This window comes from Trichosurus vulpecula, chromosome 6, assembly GCF_011100635.1.
Source record: "Trichosurus vulpecula isolate mTriVul1 chromosome 6, mTriVul1.pri, whole genome shotgun sequence".
Classification (NCBI taxonomy): Eukaryota; Metazoa; Chordata; class Mammalia; order Diprotodontia; family Phalangeridae; genus Trichosurus; species Trichosurus vulpecula.
The window spans coordinates 216109535-216127776 of record NC_050578.1 but is presented as its reverse complement, the minus strand read 5'-3'; the positions used below and the strand labels follow the sequence as shown (position 1 = coordinate 216127776).

Here is an 18242-nt window from a genome sequence, read left to right as displayed (position 1 = left end):
GAAAATATGGTGGGGGAGTTGCCTGGAACTAATTCTCGCACTCAAACCAAATTCTAGTCAAGTGGCAAAGTTTAAAACAAGCAGAAGGCTTTTGGGGAGCTTGCAACCTGATAGGAGTTATATGCAAAATGGACAGTGAAAGGAATGCCAAGCATGATGCAAATAGTCCGGGTGCTCAGGGTGTCAACGGAGATAGCTTTTCTGAAGGGAGAAGATAGCAGCATTGCCAGAGCGTGGTCCCTGGGGCTCAGACGCCAGGGAGAGTCCGTGGACCAGGCACCCCTGTGTCTGTGCTTAATCTAAAGAATTACAAGGTCAGGTCGGCAACAAGGAAGGATTTTTCTCACAGGAGGCAGGGCTGGGTTACTTCCAGTGACACGGTCTTGGGGCTTTTGGGGGTCCATGTCCCCACCGCCTGATCAGGGAAGAAAGGGGAAAAAAAAGAAATTTATATGATAACTTTGTTGTATATTTAGAGGGAATAGCAAGTTGAATAAAGCAGATTTGCAGTTTCGTGTGCAGTCATCGTTTTTATCGCATTGTGTTATGGAAATGCTTGTTCCGTGAAATGAATTTTTTAAAAATGAAAAAAAAAAAGCAGAGTATACAACTACATACATATACAAAGCAGGTCTTAGTTAACCTGTGAGGGGAAGGGACAGCAACTGAGGGCACCAATTACAGCTTCCCAAAGAAGATAGTATTGGAGAGGGGGTCTTGAAGAAAACCAAGGTTTCCAAGAGCCAGAGTTGAAAAGAAAACATTTCAGACAGGGATCAGTGAGTAAAAAGGCAGGGAAAGGAGATGAGGGAAAGGGATGGTTATGGATACGAGAGATGTTGAGGAGGAACAACAAATTTGGATATTAAATAAGATTCAATAAGATAAGTTAAGCGTGAGAAGGCAAGGATGACACTTCACTTCTGAGTGATTATGGATCTCATCTATTTAGGAGGTTCTTCAGGAATTTTATTCATCCACAATGTTATTTGCAAATAGAAACATCTGGAAAGTCTTATTATACTTTGCTGCTTACTCCCTGTGCAATCTTGGGTAATTTGGGGCCTTGGTTTTATCTGTAAAATGGCAAGGTTGGATTTGATGACCTCTAAGTTCTCTTTCAGTTTTAACTTTATGATCCTATAATGGAAAACTCTCTTCCATTTATATTCTGTGCTGATATCCTTCATGGCAGTGGCAAATACCTTGGATGAGGCCGTAGCTCCCTGTTTAGTGCGTTCCTTCCTATTAATAATCAGATTGTATGTTATGATGAATTCTTTAAATAGGACCCTAAAAGGTCAGGCCTGGAGGATGAATTCTAGGAAGAGACTATTGTAAAGCTGTGTGAACAGAAGGGTGGTTATTAATGTGGGTGAGAATTAAGTAATAATGAATGTAGGGAGAAATTGTTGACACTGCTTAAGTATGTCTCAGGAACAATCAATCCATCGCCAATCCTATTAAGTGCATACTGTGTTCCAGGCACTGAACTAGGTGCCCAACGATCCCAATACAAAGAATGAAACGGTGCACATATAAAAAGATGTTTATATGCTGTAATTGGGAAGACAAGTATATAAAAAAGTACATACAGAAGAAACATAATGAAAATAAGTGAAAATAGTTAAGTACTAGTTATTTTGGTAGAGGACAACGGGAGTTGGTTGAATAGGGGAGTAAGTAACATGGTGAAATCTGAGCTTTAAGGAAAATCACTAGCAACTGTGTGGGACAGAGTACAACAGTGAGGAGCATGAAGCAGGAAGACCAAACTGGGGGAGATTGTTGTAAAAATCTGCACAAGAGTTGATGAGAGTGAGCTGAGGTGGTGGCTGTGTGAGAAGAGAGAAGGGCTGGGATGCAAGAGATGCTATGGAGTTAAAAATGGCAAGATTTGGCAACTGATTGGATGTGAGGTAAGGGAGTCTGAGAAGTGGAGGATAATGCTGAGATTATGAACCTGGGAGACTGGAAGGATGGCAATGCCTTCAACAAAAATAGGAAGGTTTGGAAGAGAGGAAATACGGAGGGAAGATGAATTCAATTTGGGATGTATTACATTTGAAATGTCCATTAAGTGCTTCATAAATGTGGCAGTGATGTTTAGAGAGAGAACTGGATCTGGATAAATGATGATTGTAAGAATAGAAGCTTCCATTTCTATAGGTCCCTAAGGCTTACAAAGTACTTTCTTCCCCACAACCCTAGTACAAGCATTATTATCCTCTTTTTTTAAACATGAAGGAACAGGAAGGGAATGGTAAAATCACTTGCCCAGCATCACCCAAATAGTAAATAAGGGTGGGATTTAGGATCATGAATCATAGATCTAGACCTGGAATGGACTATAGAGGTCATCTGGTCCAATCCCCTCAGATGCCAAAAGTCACCCGGTTAGTAGCAAAATCTGGATTCAAATTCAGGTTCCTTAACCAAGTTCAGTGTTCCTTCCATTACCCTACTACCAACTTGGACAAGCTGCCCAGGAAGGAAGAGGGGCAGACATCCCTCATTCTGCATGACTTCTCAGAGGCATAGGTCAAATAGATGATCCCAGGAAGAAAAGATGACTAAAATGGTGGGCATCGAGGATCACTATAGCCTAATGAATGGATTAATAAATAAAGCATTTATTAAGCTTTTACTGTGTGCAAAGCATTGGAGATACAAATAGAAAAGACAGTCCTGCTCCTATGGAGATCACATTCTAATGAAGGAAACAAACACATATAGGAGGCTTCAACTATAGGTCCTATAGAAAGGTCCATTAGCAAAGAAGTTGGTAATACATCTTCTTTAATGGGTTTAAATGGATATAATCATCCCTGTATTCTCATTTTGAACACTTTGACAGTGACAAGGACTTTGGCATTAAGAATTTTCTTTTCTGGTTTTTAGTAGATGGGGCTGCAGACAAGGCAGGGGCTGTAAGTGGCAGAAGCAGTTACCATGTTCTACCTCTGCAGGGATCATTTGCAGGATGATGGCTTCTGGGCCAGGTGGGAAGCAGAATCAGTGCTCAGGGCTCCTGGGCTTACCCACTCATTGGCAGCAGTTGGTCACTGGTTGGTGGTAGCACGGAAGGTAGGCCCCTTCTCCCCAGGGATTATAGCATAAGACCCAAAATCACTCCTTTCTCCCTATGGTGCCTTTAACATTGGGATCCTGTGACCTCTGCATGTGCCAGAAGAGCCAGAATGATTGAGGGAGGGGTGCCATAGGACAGGTTATGTGAAGACAGACTGGAAATGTTGGGCAGTGGCTCCTTAATCTGCAAAGAACCATTCATTCACTCCACCAATATTTATATAATACAAACCATATAAGGAGTTGGGAAGGACAGCCACATCATGATAGGAACTGAGAAGGAACTGGCTTTTCCTCAATCCCTGAACTGAGAAGTAAAGTCCCCCTTTCCCCTAGCCTTATCAGGGGAAAGCTCACAACCTTTACAAGCCTTTTGAAGGGGATCTTAATGGTGAAGATAGGCCAGATTAATTGTGCACTCCAAGGTCTTAAAGTAGCTCCTTTGGCAGGAAAAATTGCTGGTTAAAATGCAGTTTGTGTGTGCAATTGCTACTTTTTAATAAGATTTTATTTAAATCAAGCATACTAGTATGCTGGCCAAACTTCATCAGTGTAACCCGTTGGTAAAAAAAAAAACAAAACAAAACAAAAAAAAAAACCTTAATTATTGACTTTTATTAGACTTATTCCCTAAAAAGTTTTTTTTTTTTTAAAGAGGAAAAGGTCCTGCATGTACAAAGAGATTTCTAGCAGCTCTTTTTGTGAGGACAAAGAGCTGGAAATAAGGTGTGTATGTGTGTATGGGGGGTGGGTACTCATCAATTGGGAAATGGCTGAACCAAGAATGGTTGATAAAGGTAATGGAATAGTACTGTGCTGTGGGAAATGATGGATTTCAGAGAAACCTGGGAAGACTTATATGAATTGACCCTGGGTGAATTGAGCAGAACTAGGACAATTCATACCAAAAATATGTTTAAAATGAACAGATTTTAAAGACCTAAGAATTCTGACTAACTTCTGTAATCAAGATTTCAGAAGATCAATGATGAAGAATGCTACCTACTTCTTAACAGACCAAGGATTCAATATGAAAAAAGGGGCACATTTTTGGACATGGCCCATGTGGGAATTTGTTTTGTTCGACTCTACGCATAATAAGAGGGGGTAGCTGGTAGAGAGATGAAAAGTAAATACTTAATTGAAAAAATTAGAATAAAATTTTAACTTGACTGTTTACACCAGGGCTGTCCAAAGTGCGGCCCATGGGCCACACATGGCAGGCAGTGCGATTTTATGAGGCCCGCCTGTGCTTACTACGGATGTGGAAATTGACAGAAATGCCTTAACTAAAGCATTTGTGTCGATTTCTGTGCTTGTGGTGGACACATGGGGGCACATAGGCCTTGTTTTGGACAGCCCTGGTTTACATGACAGATTCATCCCTAGAAAATTATAAATTGAAATTTATGTGTATATACACACTCACATATATATGTATATATACATACATATGTATATATACATATATGTATATATTCACATACATATGTGTGTGTATATATGTATATACATGTGTATACATATAGACACACGTATTTCCACATTTCATAAGTGGGGGAGAGAGACCACAAGCTAATGGCTGAAGTGTGGGCCTGTGACCTTGGGATGAATGAGGGAAGAGAGAGGCTCACTTTTTCATATTATGCCACAGGCAGTCACTGAGCTCAAAGAAGTGGGGTTTCACTGAGCGTGAGGTTGCACATCTCTCTTCTGAGAACAGCATCATCTCTGGGATGGGGCCAAGACTTCCAGTAAATTTGTATTTTTTTTTAAAAGGGTCTAGGACCTTTGCAGCAACTCCCACTCACCTGGGCCATGTGGCAAAAATGGCTCAAGTGGACAGTCAGGGAATTGACCAAACTAAAGTCAACCGCCCCAGCACCCACTGTCACCACATAGCCTTCTTCCATCTTCACTTCCGAGGTCCTAAAAGCAGCCTGAAGCATCCACTCCCAAGGTGCCTGTAACCAATGACCTTTTTAAGCCAATCATCTATCACTGGGGGAAGGGAAGGGAAACATATTTCCTCTTCTAGGCATGGCCTTTCATCCTTCCCTTTAGTTGAGAGTGCCTGAGGCCAGGTATGGAGTACAGCCTGGACTCTCTGCCAGCTGTGAAGCGGGGTGGTAGAACTCCAGGGACTGAAATGGGAACATTGTGGTCAGGACCCCACCAGGTTAAGCAGCCAAAGCTAGGCAGGGCCAGCCAGCTTGCACCAGCATTTTGACTTCCAAGCTGCCCTTGGACAGCTCTCCCTCTCTCTCTGGTTGCTGATGTGTTTCTGCTCTTGAGAAACTCCAGCCTTGTGTGAGCTTACACAAAAGAAGAAATTGCAGCAGCCACTGGTGGACTTGGAGTCAGTTTCATATCCCACCTATGAATGAATAGCCTGATCCTTGGCAAGCCCTTTTCTTTCTTTGCAACTCAAGTTTCCTCATCTATAAAAATGGGTGGTGGTTTTTTGTTTTTTGGGGTTTTTTTTTACTCCTAAACACATCCTTCAGAGGAAATGTTATGGAGACAAAATTTAAAGTTTGGCTGGATAAAAAAGGAGAATATAAGGCTGAAAAGGTAGATTGGAACCAGGCTGTGAACGGTTAGTTCTAAATACCAAACAATGAGCTGGGGACTGATCAACACGCAACCCCAGAAAGAACTTTGTTCAGAGAGCCTCTGATCTCCAGTAGCATTTTATTAACACATAAAATCCCTCCAGAGTCTGGCTCCAAGCTCTCTTTGCAGGCTGATTATACATGACTTCTAATATACTTTATGCTTCAAGCACAGTGGCCTAGTTGATGTTCTCCAAGCATGACATCCCGCCTCCCACTCCTGTAACTTTACACAGGCTCTCCTTGATGTCTGAAGGGCTCTGTCTTCTCACCTGTGCCTTTTAGGACCCCTAGCACCTTTCGGGGCTTAACACAAAAGAGACCTTTCCTGGTTCATTCCCAACCATCACATAATTTTGTATATTTCCTGTATTTGCTTATCTGTGAACATGTAGTCCCGTAAGATAATATAACTTTCATTAGGGAAGGGACCGTCTCACAGTTGTATTCATGTCCCTAGTACCTGACACACTTAGGTGCTTAATAAATGCTTCTTGACCAAAGCAGGGGACATATGCTCCCCAAAGGTATTCACCAGGATCTGGGAAGATGTCCCCTGCAAAGTTTTGAATGGAGGAGTTACTATAGCTGGTGAGGTTCTCTGAAAGTTCAGGTTTAAAGATGACATTATATCAATTGCATCGTTCTATCACGTTAGTGGCTGTGTGGTAGAGAGGATAGAATGCTGGTCCTGAAGACCAAGGGTTCAAATCCCACTTCAGACAGTTACTAGCTGTGGGACCTTGGGAAAGTCACAAACTTTGAGTCTCAATTGGCTCACCCATTAAAATGGAGGTAACACCACCTACGATGTTATTGAGAGAACCCAGATATAATGTACATAAAGTACTTAGCAAAATTTAGTGTTAAATAAATGTCATATAGTGATGAAGCAGTTAGTGCCACAGGGGATAGATCACTGGACCTGGAGTCAAGACCTGTCTCAGAAACCTACTCATTGTGTGACCCTGGACAGTCACTTAAAACTGTTTGCCTTAGTCTTCTCATCTATAAAATGGGGGTACAGTACCTCTTTAAGAGTCATTGTGAGGCTCAAGTAAGAAATATGAAGCACTTAGCAAACCTTAAAATGCTACATAATTTCTAGCTGTTATCATTGACTCTTTCAACAAAATTCAATTACTTAAGTCAGCCATTGGAAAAATCAAGTGGATGAAGTGGAAAGCATTCCCAGAGTCATTGTGAAAAAAGGGCCTTCTGTGAACACCAATTGCCACTAATGGGCAGACGAGCCCCAAAGTCCCTGGAGGGGTAGCCCCCCAATCCTGCTTCCAGACCATCCCCCAAGGTCATCATCTATGATGTGAAGCAACCCCTGGGCAACTTGCCAACTGTTCTTGTGGATGCTGTAGGCCCACCTCCTCACAAGCCATAACTGAGACTCGGAAACTAAAGTTCCCAGTACCAAAGTCCTTGGCACTGTCAAAGCTTTATCAGCAGAAACGAGATTATGAGAGAAAAGGCATGACCACCCGCTGTGCTGATGCTGCTGCACCTCAAGGACCAAGGTCCCTTTCCATCTATCTCAAAGCTGAAACCTGTGTGCCATCTTCGCCACCAGCATGAGCTCTTACGAAGAGGGACCCCCAGTGCTTTGTGATCAACAAATGCTTTTTCATTCATTCACTGCTCATATCATGGCACGCAGCTCCACAGGTAAGCCCTTGGAGTTAGTCCATCAGAACACATGCAGAGGGTCCCAAAAATGTCTTGGTGCAATTTTAAGATGGCTTAAAACTGTACCACAAACACACATGTACATATAGGTATATGTTTGTGTACACACACATACATGCATGTTTTCATGCGTGCACAAGTGTATGTGTGCATATGTGTCTGTTTTGTGTGTATATACATCTACATTGTGCATGTGTGCATAAACGTCTGACACACACATCTTGGACAGGGATGATGGACAGGCAGCAAACTGGGACGAAACTGAAGCAGAGGTGGTGAGCAGGCTATGAGCAGGAAACTACAGAATGCCCTCAGTGATCCTGGCCCGACAGTCCATCTTGATGTTATCACCTGTTTTCCCACTCATACATCACCACAATCTCTCAAGAATCAAAATCATAAGAAAACCAAAGAAGAATGACAAGCTGCATGGCCGTATGCATGTGTGCACATGTGTACGTACGTGTGTGTGCATGGACAAGCACATGCACTGCTGTTTTTAAGACACTGTCAATGGATGAATGTTGTAAAGGAGAGGTATTAAACTGCCCCAGACTCCCCAGTCCCACCAGAACCAGACTAAAACATAATCTGGAAATGTTCAACAAAATAAAAATGAAATACACCATAGATAATGTTAATTTGTGGTTTTCTAACACACCCCACCCGTTTCAATTTGACTCTGACACAAGCAACATAAAGCCACTGTCAAGACTGGTGTCTACAAAGGAACAAGGATCGGGGATGGCCTTCAGCACCTTGGATAGATCACACAGGGAGATTTTATTCTTGCTGCCTAGAGCAGGAATGCAGGGGGAGGAAAGCATGGATGGTTCCCAGGTACCAGAGTAGAGGGAATAGGCATAAGGTTGGTAAACACATAAAACAAGGCTTCTCACCCTCCCATTACTTACAGGGCACTGGGTTGGTCTGAGGACAACTTCGCCCTCAGCAAACATGAATGATCCACCACCCCACCATGTTATAAGCTACTTATGTCTGGGTCAAAGACTGACCCAGTCTTTGTATACTCAGCACAATGCACAAGGCAGTCAATGAACATGATGCTGAAAATGCAGGGGTTGGGCATGATGATGTCTAAAGAGCTTTAACAGCTCTAAGGGTTACTATCCACTGGGCACACCTGGCCATGAATGTGGACCCTCAAGCAGACCCCAAAGAACGGCCTCCCCTTGTCTCCTGTCCCAGACCCAAGGCTGCCAGAAGGGGAGAGCCAAAGCTGCTGCCCTCTGAGTCACTGTGGGGGACTGGTCCCAGTATCTGCACACAGCCACCCCTTTGGCCTCTACCCCTGCCTTCTACCACTAACACCATACCATGCAGATAGTGCTGAGGAAGAAGCTGCTTTATTGAGGGGATGATGCCCCATGCTGGGGCTAAGCACTCCTCCCCTGGGCCAGGCCAACCCCACTCCTCCCCCCCCACTCCCCCCAAAGGAGGGAGCAGCTAAGGCCAGGGGCTGGGGGAGCCAGAAATGGGGGACGGGAGAGGGCTAGCATTATGGCTTTACACAAATAGTGATACTCTTATCTGGGACATGTCTGTGGGAAGGTGGGATGAGGCAGCAGCAGGCGGAACCCTCAGGGTGTCAGGGAAACATGAAAAGGAATAGAGGGAGACAGATTGAACTAGGAGATGAGGCGGCCATGGAGCCGGTGCAGTTGTTCGTGAGTCAGCACCAGTCGGTGCCGCTGCCCAAGGCCAGCTGTGCAGGGGAAGGTCACTTTGCCCACATAGACGGTGTCTTCTCGTTTCTCTTCCTTGGCCTGGGAGGGAAGGAGAGAAGACAACGTGCCCAGTCAGGGACAGTCACACAGGTGCTTGAGGATTCACACACTCCCTCCTTACCCCCAGGCTCCTCATTCCTTGTAAAGAACCAGCCCCATGCCCCACTTCATCCTCACCCTAAGGAAGGCTGATGAAGGGAAAGTGGCAAAGTCAGTGGGCACAGTGGCTCCTGGGCGCTGAGAGACAGTCTCCTTCATCACCTCGTCCTGTGGAGAAGAAATGGGGAATGCAGGTCACAAGGGATGGAGAGAAGCCACCAGTTTAGAGGCCCTCCCCCTCATGTGCAGGGGAGGCCTGGGCTTCTCCCAAGCTCATCTTCCCTTTTCTAAGGCTTCCCTTTACTGTTGGAGTCCCTTCCCCTGGGGCTGCTGGGAAAGGGGCCTAGCTTCTCCTAACTTTCTTGTCTGTTCTAACTGTATATTGACTCATGCGAGACTTGAGTGCTTCCTGAAGGCAGTGCTAAGGCCAGTCCCTGGGTCTTCCTCATGACGTCTGGCATCTAGGCACCCAGGAAGTGGGGACCTCAATGTTGGAAGGAATAACTGGGCTCAAGGATCACCCAAAGTACTGGTGAGACATAGAGATCAGGGAGTTGGGGGGTCTAACCTGCAGTTTGTCGATGGTGTCACTCAGCGATTGGAGCTGGGCAAGCTGCTCCAGAAGCTGGGCCCCAGGGCTCTTTGTAGCTGGAAGGAGACAAAGAAGCTGGTGAGACCCACAGACCAGATGAGGGGGGGAGGGGAGAGAGGGGAAGTAGAGGACAGAGAGGCCCTGGGGTATAAGGTTGGCAGTCTTGGCCCACAAGCAAGACCTCTTTCAGTGCAAAGGGTTGCTTGAGTGCCCTGGACCCAGGGAACAAAGTGGGGAGGCTGGGTCCTTACCAGGGCTAGACCTTGTGATATCTACCACCCGTGTGCCCGTGCTGAGCTGATGGAGTGTGTCCAGCAGCTGGCTAGTTTTCCGGTACAAAGCTCCAGCTGCTAGTTCGCTATCTGGGCCTTCCCGGACTGAGGGAGTGAGCTTGGCCACATGGAGGGGAGGCAAAGCTGCCAGTGCTGCCTTCATCTGGGCTCCCTAGGACCAGGAAGAGAAGACAGATGAGAGGATAAGGGGAGGGCGCATAGGAGGAAGGTGCTCCTATCAACCCAGACCAGACCAGAGGAGCCTTTCTTCCTCAGCTCCCATCCCCTTCTCCATCAGCCGGTCCAGGGAGGGCCTCCCACTCCTTGCTCCAGCTAGCTCCTCCTGGTCCCATACCTTGAGGGTGCTGTTCTCATGTTGGAGTTGAGAGATGTGCATCCTCATGGCTGAAATCTGTTGGAGCAGCAGCGGGGAGTCCTTCACCGGCCCAGGGCCTGGGACATTAGCCAGAGGCTGCCCTGTAGCCCCTGCTGTGGGGACAGACACCGAAATCACTCACAAGTGCACAGGGATCTCAGGGCTCAGAAATCACCCATGCTTAGGCCCCAGCCTTACAGTTCCCCCTTCTTCATTGCCCCCTCGAGCTCATGCCCTCTAACACTGACCACTGCCCTACCAGCCCCAAATCCCCAAAGACAGGGAGGTCAGGCACTACCCCCCAACCCCCATCAGCATCCAGGTAGGTCTATACCTCGCTGCTGTTCTTCTGTGGCCAGGCCAGCCCATAGGGGAGGGGAGAGAGGAAAGAAGAGACACACATGTGATGGGGTGTCTGTGTTTCAAGGTGCAAGGAAAGGAGTGGGGGCCTGAATCCACAGTCCTCAGAGGCAGGTTTACACCCTAGCTCATGTACCACAGTCTTTGAGTTGCCTGTATGTTCCCACAACCAGAGTGGCCTCCACACCCTCCCCAGGGCTTCCTGGTAAAGGGGCCTGTTCCCCACAGAAGGCTCTTGGGCTTTGGTTTCCACGTATATTCCTTTATATTTTGCGGACATAATGACAAGGTGACTTGGGAATCTTCCCTTGCTCTCCCCAACATGCAGCTGCCCAAGCTGGGCGGGGGGGGGGCGCGCCTTGCTTTGGTATGACAGGGCCTCTGCAGATGGATCCAGGGCACTGAGAGAACCACAGGGAGGGTCCACAGTTTGGAGTAGGAGGGACAACAGTGGCCCTAAGGGGAGTAATGGGGGGGGAGAGGGTGGACTAGATGGCCTAATTCTAAGTACACATCAGAAAAAGCCTAGAACACACTGGAATCTGTGGGAGAGGCAGGGCACCCCCTGCTCCTTAGTCCAAGTCCCTAGGACCCCCCCAGCCTCCAGCCCACTGCTCACCACCAGTGATGCCCGAGACAAGGGTGGCGATGCCTGAAGGGGGCGCTCCTCGCAGCCCCTCGATTGTCCTTTTGGACTGGCTGCTCAGGCGCTGCTTCAGTTCCACTTTCTCAGCCTCCAGCTGGTCAATGTCTGCCTGGAGGGTGTCCATCGTCTCCTCAAACTCTCTGTAAGAGACGCACGGTGGCCTTGGCAGCCCAGCAGATCCCCAGGGTGTGGCATACCAACCCTCCACTCGATCCCGAGGAGACACAGGCCAGGCCCCGGGGTGAGGAGAACCCCAGGGGCCAGGGGCCAACATACTTTTCCTTCTTCCGCAGCAGGGCCTGAGTTTCTTCAAGTCGATTCTGCACCTTTTCAATCCTCTCATCTGCATCCTTGGCCGCACTATCCAGCTTCTTCTCCAGGAGACTCAGGCGCACATTGGCCTCACTCAGCTCTTCTCCCTGGAGGCCATGGGGTCAGCTCAGCTGTCATACCCCTCCTCCTGAACCCCAGTGCTTGTATCCAAAGTCCAGCATGGACAGCACCCATGGAGGCCCGGGCTCCAAAGACACCTGAATGCACCACCTCCCCCAACCTGGGCCTCAACCAAGCCCCATGCTGGGTCCCACCTTGATCTTCAGCGACTTCTTTAATTCCTTAATGACAGTCTCCCGATCCTCCAGCTTCAGCCCCAGCCCTTCAGCATCAGTGATCTCTGCACGAAGGGCTGCAGCCCGAAGTTCAGAGGGAGGAGGCTGTAGGGAAAGGGTGGGGGGGTGAGGATCCCTAGGACCAGAGCTCTGTCCCCACAGGCTGCTGTCTGCTCTCAGCAATCACTAGGACCTCTCCCCTCCCACCTGCTCCTATCCCTCCTTCTAGCCTGAGGCAATGACCATTCCCTAGCCATCAACCAGTGGGGACCTTCAGCCTCTTCCTGCCCCAGCCTTCCCTAGGGCCTCCCTGGGTCCTCCTCATATCTCACCAGGCCCCTCTTGGCCTACCTTGCTAGGGGGTCTCTCTGCATCATATTCTCCCTCCTGCATAGCTGTGGCCAGCTTGTTCATGGTGGCAATGAGGATGCTGCAGGACTGTCGAAGGCACTCGTACGGGCTGCTTGATGGAGACCCGTAGATCTGTCGGGAGCCCGGAGCCATGTCAGACCCAAGCAGGGACTTGGGAACCATCACGGGCTCCTCTCACCCAACTCTTCTCCTTCCTTCTCCCACTTTCTCATTCCTCAACCACAACTCCTGAGACCTAGCCTAGGCAGTCCGTTTCTACCTGCTCTCCTGCCTTAAAGGCCAACTCTTCCAGGGTGCCAGAGGGCAAGCCCTCGTTTTCAGCCAGGGGGGCGATGAGTTGTGCAGCTGCAGCAGCCACCTCCTGCAGCACAGCCACCACCCACGTCAGATGCTTTCGACAATCCAGAAGGGTATCTGACACCTGGAGCAAGGGAGGGTGGAGAAGGGGAGCAGGTCAGGGGAGTTGGCCCCACTCGACCTCTACAGGCCCCAGCCCCACCACAGGCCGGGAGCACCAGGTGTCATATCCTTTCATTATCTCTGCCTCCCTGCAGCCCAGCACATCTCCACCCATCCAGACCTGAGGCCCAAAACCAAGAGCAGCTGGGATCCCAGGTGCATCTGTCCCTGGCATCCGTCTACGGATCTTCTTACAGAACTGTCGGATGTCACTGCAGGATGTTTCCAGGTCCCGGAGCAGGAGGGACAAGTCTGAGGCCTCCTGCCCACCCTGGATGCAGAGAGGATACAAAGTCAGCACTAGTAGTGGAAAAATAAGCAATAAGAAAGGAGGGGGAAGTCAAGAAGGGAGGAGGGCTTGATGAGGAGTGAGAGAGGAATAGAGAAGGGGAAGTCAAGAGAAGGGGAAGGAAAGAAAGGGCAGGAGTGAGTCTGAACGTGAATGTAGGGTCTACAACTCACCTGCAGAAAGGCATGAAGCCTCCCCACCTCCACAGCCATGCAGTCCAGTGCACTCTGGGTGAACTGTGAAGATACCAGACGCAGCCCATGAGTGCACAGACTGCTTTCCCTTTCTGTCCCCAAAGTGTCTTCAAACACAAACAGGCTCCCACAGGGAGGGGATGGGGGGTTGGGGGAATGGGGCTCATTTCTTCGTAGGCCCTCACCTTGATATGGTCAGCCAGCTGCACAGTACAGTCCTCAGGTTGCTCAGTAAGATGGATGCTATACAGGTGCTAAGGAAGAACATCAGACAAGCTCGGCACTGGCATCAGGCTTCTGCTTATTATCCTTTTCCCTATCACCTTGAGACCTTCTTCCCTCCCTCCCCAGGTCCCCATTACCTAAGACCCAGTGAAAATTACCCTGTCTCCCTCTTACTTCCAGCCCTGGCGTAGGGAACAAGGAGGAAGAGGGAGAAAGGAAAAAGATGATTAAGGACCTACTGTGTGCCAGGCACTACACTAAGAGCTTTACAAATACATCATCTTATCCTCACAACCACCCTGGAAGTTAAGTGCTACTATCATTCCCATTGTACGTGTGAGGAAACTGATTTTAAGGGACTCGTCCATGATAACACATTCTATATTAAGGGTCTCAGGCCTTCCTGACTCTAGGCCCAATGATCTATCCACTGAGCCACCTGACTGTAATACAGATACTGCCTCCTCGGGATGAAATTCAATTGGGCCCCACCCTCCCACTCCAGTTGATCTCTACCCTTTTCTACAGGAGTCTTTTTGCAGAGGGAAGGCTGTAATATAGACTGGATTGTGGTAAGAGCCTGTGTGAGTCAAGAAAGGAAGAGTCATTTTGAGGTGCAGCAAGCTCCCTGGAGGAAGACAATACGTCCGAGCAATGAGGGGGGCCTGCACAAATTCAGAGGCGAGAGAAGACAGCCAAAGACACAAAGCACTGACCCCCCCAGACTGCTAACAAGATGCCTTACAAATGAGGAGTCTCCTGGGGCCTGCTGACAATGGTTTCTCCCCTAAGAACTGACTGATGCCTCCACAAAGACATTTTTCCATCAGAGCCACAATCCTAGGGGACCTCTAAGTCTTCCAGAAAAGACAGACAGTGAAACCACAGAAGAGGCCATCTGCTAGCAACCAGAAGAAAGACCGGGCTCTATGTCCCATGTGACCTTGGGCAGGTCCCTGAAGCTGACTGGCTCCCTATTTCCCATATGCTTAGCTCAGCCCCAGGACTATTCTGAGGACCTGATGACAGCAGTGCAAAACCATCTGCCAGTCATCGTTAAAACAGCAGCTCAATCAAAACAACTCTGAGGCATCACCTTACATTGTCCAGATGGATAAAGATGACAAAGATGGGAATAGTCAATGCTGAAGGGGGTGTGGAAAGATGGGCACATGAATGTATTGTTCTGAGATGGTACGACTATTCTGGAAAGCAGTTGGAAATCACACAAAGAAAGTGACGACAATGTCCACATCCTTTGACCCAGAGTATTCATTTCGAGGCATATACTCCGAAGAGCTCACTGACAAAAGGAAAGGCTCCACATACACTAAAATATTTATAGTGGCATTTTTGTGTCAGCAAAGAACTGGAAACAAAGCAGACGTCCATCGACTGCCATAATGTACGCAGAAGAGAACAACCATAAAACAAACTGAATGTTCTGATGTCATAAAGAAGAAATATAAAAAGACACTGTTTTCCATTACTTTGCAAAACTAATGGTCCCCCAACATGGTAAACTACATATAATGTCAATTTTTTCAATGTATAAATTGGCTTTCCTGAATTTTTTTCTCTTCCTCTTTTTAAAAAAATTGTTATAAGGGATAGCTCTCTAGGAAGAAAGAGTGAGAGATAAAGAAGCCTAGGCAATATAAAAACAAAATACATCAGTATCTTTTTGAGAAAACAAGCTGTTTTTCAGTCATGGATATCCTCTGGTATTTCTGACTTTTTCAGATTTCTGGACACTAAGCGCCCCTATCCCATATTGATTTTGACATCCATGCTAACTAGTTAGTAATTTGTATAACCTTGGTCAAGTCATTTCCCTACTCTGGGCCTGAGTTTCCTCATCTGTAAAATGGTCAGAGATGACCTCTACAGGCCTTTCCATCTCTTGACATTCTGTACTTCTATGAGCTACCCTAACCAGGCCAGTTTCCTCCCCTCTCTCCCCTGAACATCTAGCAATGTACCTGCTCACCTCCACACCTCTGTTCTCCCTACCAATTCAAAAGGAGAGTGGGGGAGAGGGAGCCATGGGAAACTCTCCCTTCAACAGAACCACCAGTCTCACCACAAGGGACATCGCCTCCTGCCCCCAGGTGTAGCCTGCTCCTAAGAGAAGCTATGAAAACACTGCCCCTTCTTCTCCCCCAGGTGCTCCCGTCTGCCCGAAGCCTCATTCTCACATCTCCTCTTCACATGGCTGCCACCACCCTAACATGGGCTCCCCATTACTCCCTGCCTAGATTCTTACAACCACCCTCCTAACGGGTCTTCTTGGACTTGCTTCTCTCCTTCGGCGCATCCTTCACTCGCTGACAAAGTTATTTCCTGAGTCACAAACCTAAGTCACATCTCTCCTCTGTTATACAGATCTCATGAGGGCTGATCCATGACCATTAGGACCAAGGGAGACACAGCCATCAGCTGGGTCCTGATGCCATTCCAACCACATACTCCGGCCCCTGCTCGGGCTGTTCCCCATACCTGATAGTATTTGATGGCCTTGGTGAGGGGCTCTACATTGACCGTCTCATCCAGCTGGTCCTTGTGCAGGAGCTCAATGAGGAAGTCCAAGGAACGCTCATGGGCACTCATCTCGGGGTAGAGACTACCAACCTTCTTGTAGACATCCACACTGCACTGAGCCAGGGCACTATGGAGCAGAGCAGGAGTAAGATCATGGTCAAAGGAGAGAGGCCCAGGGTGTTCAATCTCCAGTAAGGTCTCAATCACAAGAAACTAGTGTTGGAGTTGAAGGGGGGGAGGAGCAGCAAGTACAACTGAGGCTCCCAATGAGGAGCCGTTCTCATGATCACCATTTGGGATGAAGGTGTAGGGCACTCCGCTTCAGTTTATACAGCAGTTTTTGCTGATGCAGGAGAGGGGACAGGGAGCCAGCACCTGGTGGCGCAGGGGTTACTCACTGCTCGTATCGATGGAGGGTGGCCTGTAGGAGGCTCAGTGAGTACACCAGGCCAGCAGCAAAGCTGAGCTGCTCCCCAGGAGCCCCTCGAAGCCCTGGTCGCCCCGCACAGTTCTCAGTCAGATCAAACTTCTCCTGGGCCTGCTTTCTGATTAGTTCTGCCTGTCAAAGAATGGAAGGGACATGAGGCTCAGCACCAAGGCAAAAACCCTGTAAGTACATGCCCGACCTCAGGGAAGTGGGCAGCAAGGGCACTCCCTGGGCTCAGGGCTGAGGCACAGACAAAGAAGGATCACAGACTTCCGGTTTGGGACACCCAAGGCACAAGGGCAGGAGCAGAACTTAGGTGTGCATGTGAGAGAGAGTATGAAGGATGTGTGCCGAGGCCTACCTTACAAACAAGGCGGGGGATGAGCAGCAGAACAAGGACGCAGTCATGATCTCCACCAGGCCTCAGGAAACTATCTGGCATGAAGGCCGTAAGCAAGGACACATGCCTATTGGCCTGGGCCACTTCCATTTGCCTCAGCTCCATCTCAATGGCCTACAGGGTGACCGCAACACCAAAGAACCCATAAGCCTTCAAAGGCCAGCGCCTACCTTAACCACAAGTCCATCCAAACCAGCCATGTGTCACCCCTACATCCCAGGGACCATGGCTACTCTGAGTACAAAGTATAGTCGAAGTCCTCTAGCTGCCTACACGAGGCTAGCCCTTTCTCCTAATAGCCCCCAGCAGGCCACCAATAGTAAGCATTCTTCACTCCCAGCTCTAACACTAACCTTGGCATGGGCCTTGGTCTCAGCAAACTTAATCTTGAAGTCAAAGGTCTCAGGGGGTGGCTGCTGCTGCCTCTCCACTGAAGCCTCCTGTTGATTTGTTAGCTCCCGATTCACATCCTGGGGAAGCAGAGACACACACTCTAAACAAGGACAGGGGAACAATGCCTTGGATCAGGGGGATTTGGGAGAAACAGAATAGAAGGAACCTGGTGTAGCCTGGCCAAGTACCCTCAGGTGTATGGCTGTGCGTGGGCGAGGTACCTGCAGATGGGCAGTCAGCTGTCGGTATTTCTTTATAGTCTGCTGGTAGTCAGCAACTGTCTCCTGAGCAGCCTCTACACGCTTCTGGGCCTCCCTCACTCGGGCACCTGCCATGTCCAGCTGCTCCCGGAGCTCAAGTTCGGTCTCCCGGGCATTCTCCTGCAGCTCATCATTCATCTCATTCATAGCTTCCTGTGGGACACAGGCAGTGTGGAGCAATAAGGGTCAGGGCTAGAGATGGTCCTGAGGGGATTCCCTCCCAGATGTCCCCCTCAGGGCTTGGGGTCATCGGGAATCAAGGACAAGCTCCCTAACATCATCCTCAGTGACCGGTGGGAAAGGGCAGAGCGGGAGGCTTCCTTTCCACCAGCTCCTTCTGTAGTGTCTGGATGGAGATGAGAGCAGGAAGCCGAAAGTGAGGAAAGGTCAGGGCTTCCCCTCAGAGGCTGGGGGTTGGACAGAGCAAAAGTCCAGACCACTCCTTCCTCTCACCAGGTCCCCCACGGTCTCCCGCAGCTCCCGAACTTTCTCCTCCAGGTTCAGGTTCCTGTCTGTCAGCGTCTCCACCATCTCTTCGGCTCCCAGGGCTGCATCCACCTGGAGTATTGTGGGAGGAG

General features: G+C 48.6%; 1 protein-coding gene across 11 annotated transcripts in view; it reads right to left on the bottom strand.

Moving 5' to 3' along the window:
- Positions 1-8165: 8165 nt before the first annotated feature.
- Positions 8166-18242, bottom strand: part of DCTN1 (dynactin subunit 1) — a 39367-nt gene continuing 29290 nt past the window's right edge. For all 11 annotated transcript variants that reach the window (XM_036762687.1, XM_036762689.1, XM_036762690.1 and 8 more), the window contains 19 exons: positions 18118-18222; positions 17626-17817; positions 17365-17481; positions 16973-17125; positions 16583-16743; positions 16143-16311; positions 13604-13672; positions 13398-13460; positions 13057-13206; positions 12736-12897; positions 12456-12587; positions 12084-12209; positions 11773-11915; positions 11470-11636; positions 10470-10603; positions 10094-10286; positions 9819-9898; positions 9329-9418; positions 8166-9190 (listed from right to left, as the gene is read on the bottom strand). In XM_036762687.1, coding sequence (XP_036618582.1) covers positions 9053-9190; positions 9329-9418; positions 9819-9898; positions 10094-10286; positions 10470-10603; positions 11470-11636; positions 11773-11915; positions 12084-12209; positions 12456-12587; positions 12736-12897; positions 13057-13206; positions 13398-13460; positions 13604-13672; positions 16143-16311; positions 16583-16743; positions 16973-17125; positions 17365-17481; positions 17626-17817; positions 18118-18222 — 2544 coding nt within the window. In that variant the 3' untranslated portion in view covers positions 8166-9052. The remainder of the gene's footprint in view (positions 9191-9328; positions 9419-9818; positions 9899-10093; positions 10287-10469; positions 10604-11469; positions 11637-11772; positions 11916-12083; positions 12210-12455; positions 12588-12735; positions 12898-13056; positions 13207-13397; positions 13461-13603; positions 13673-16142; positions 16312-16582; positions 16744-16972; positions 17126-17364; positions 17482-17625; positions 17818-18117; positions 18223-18242) is intronic.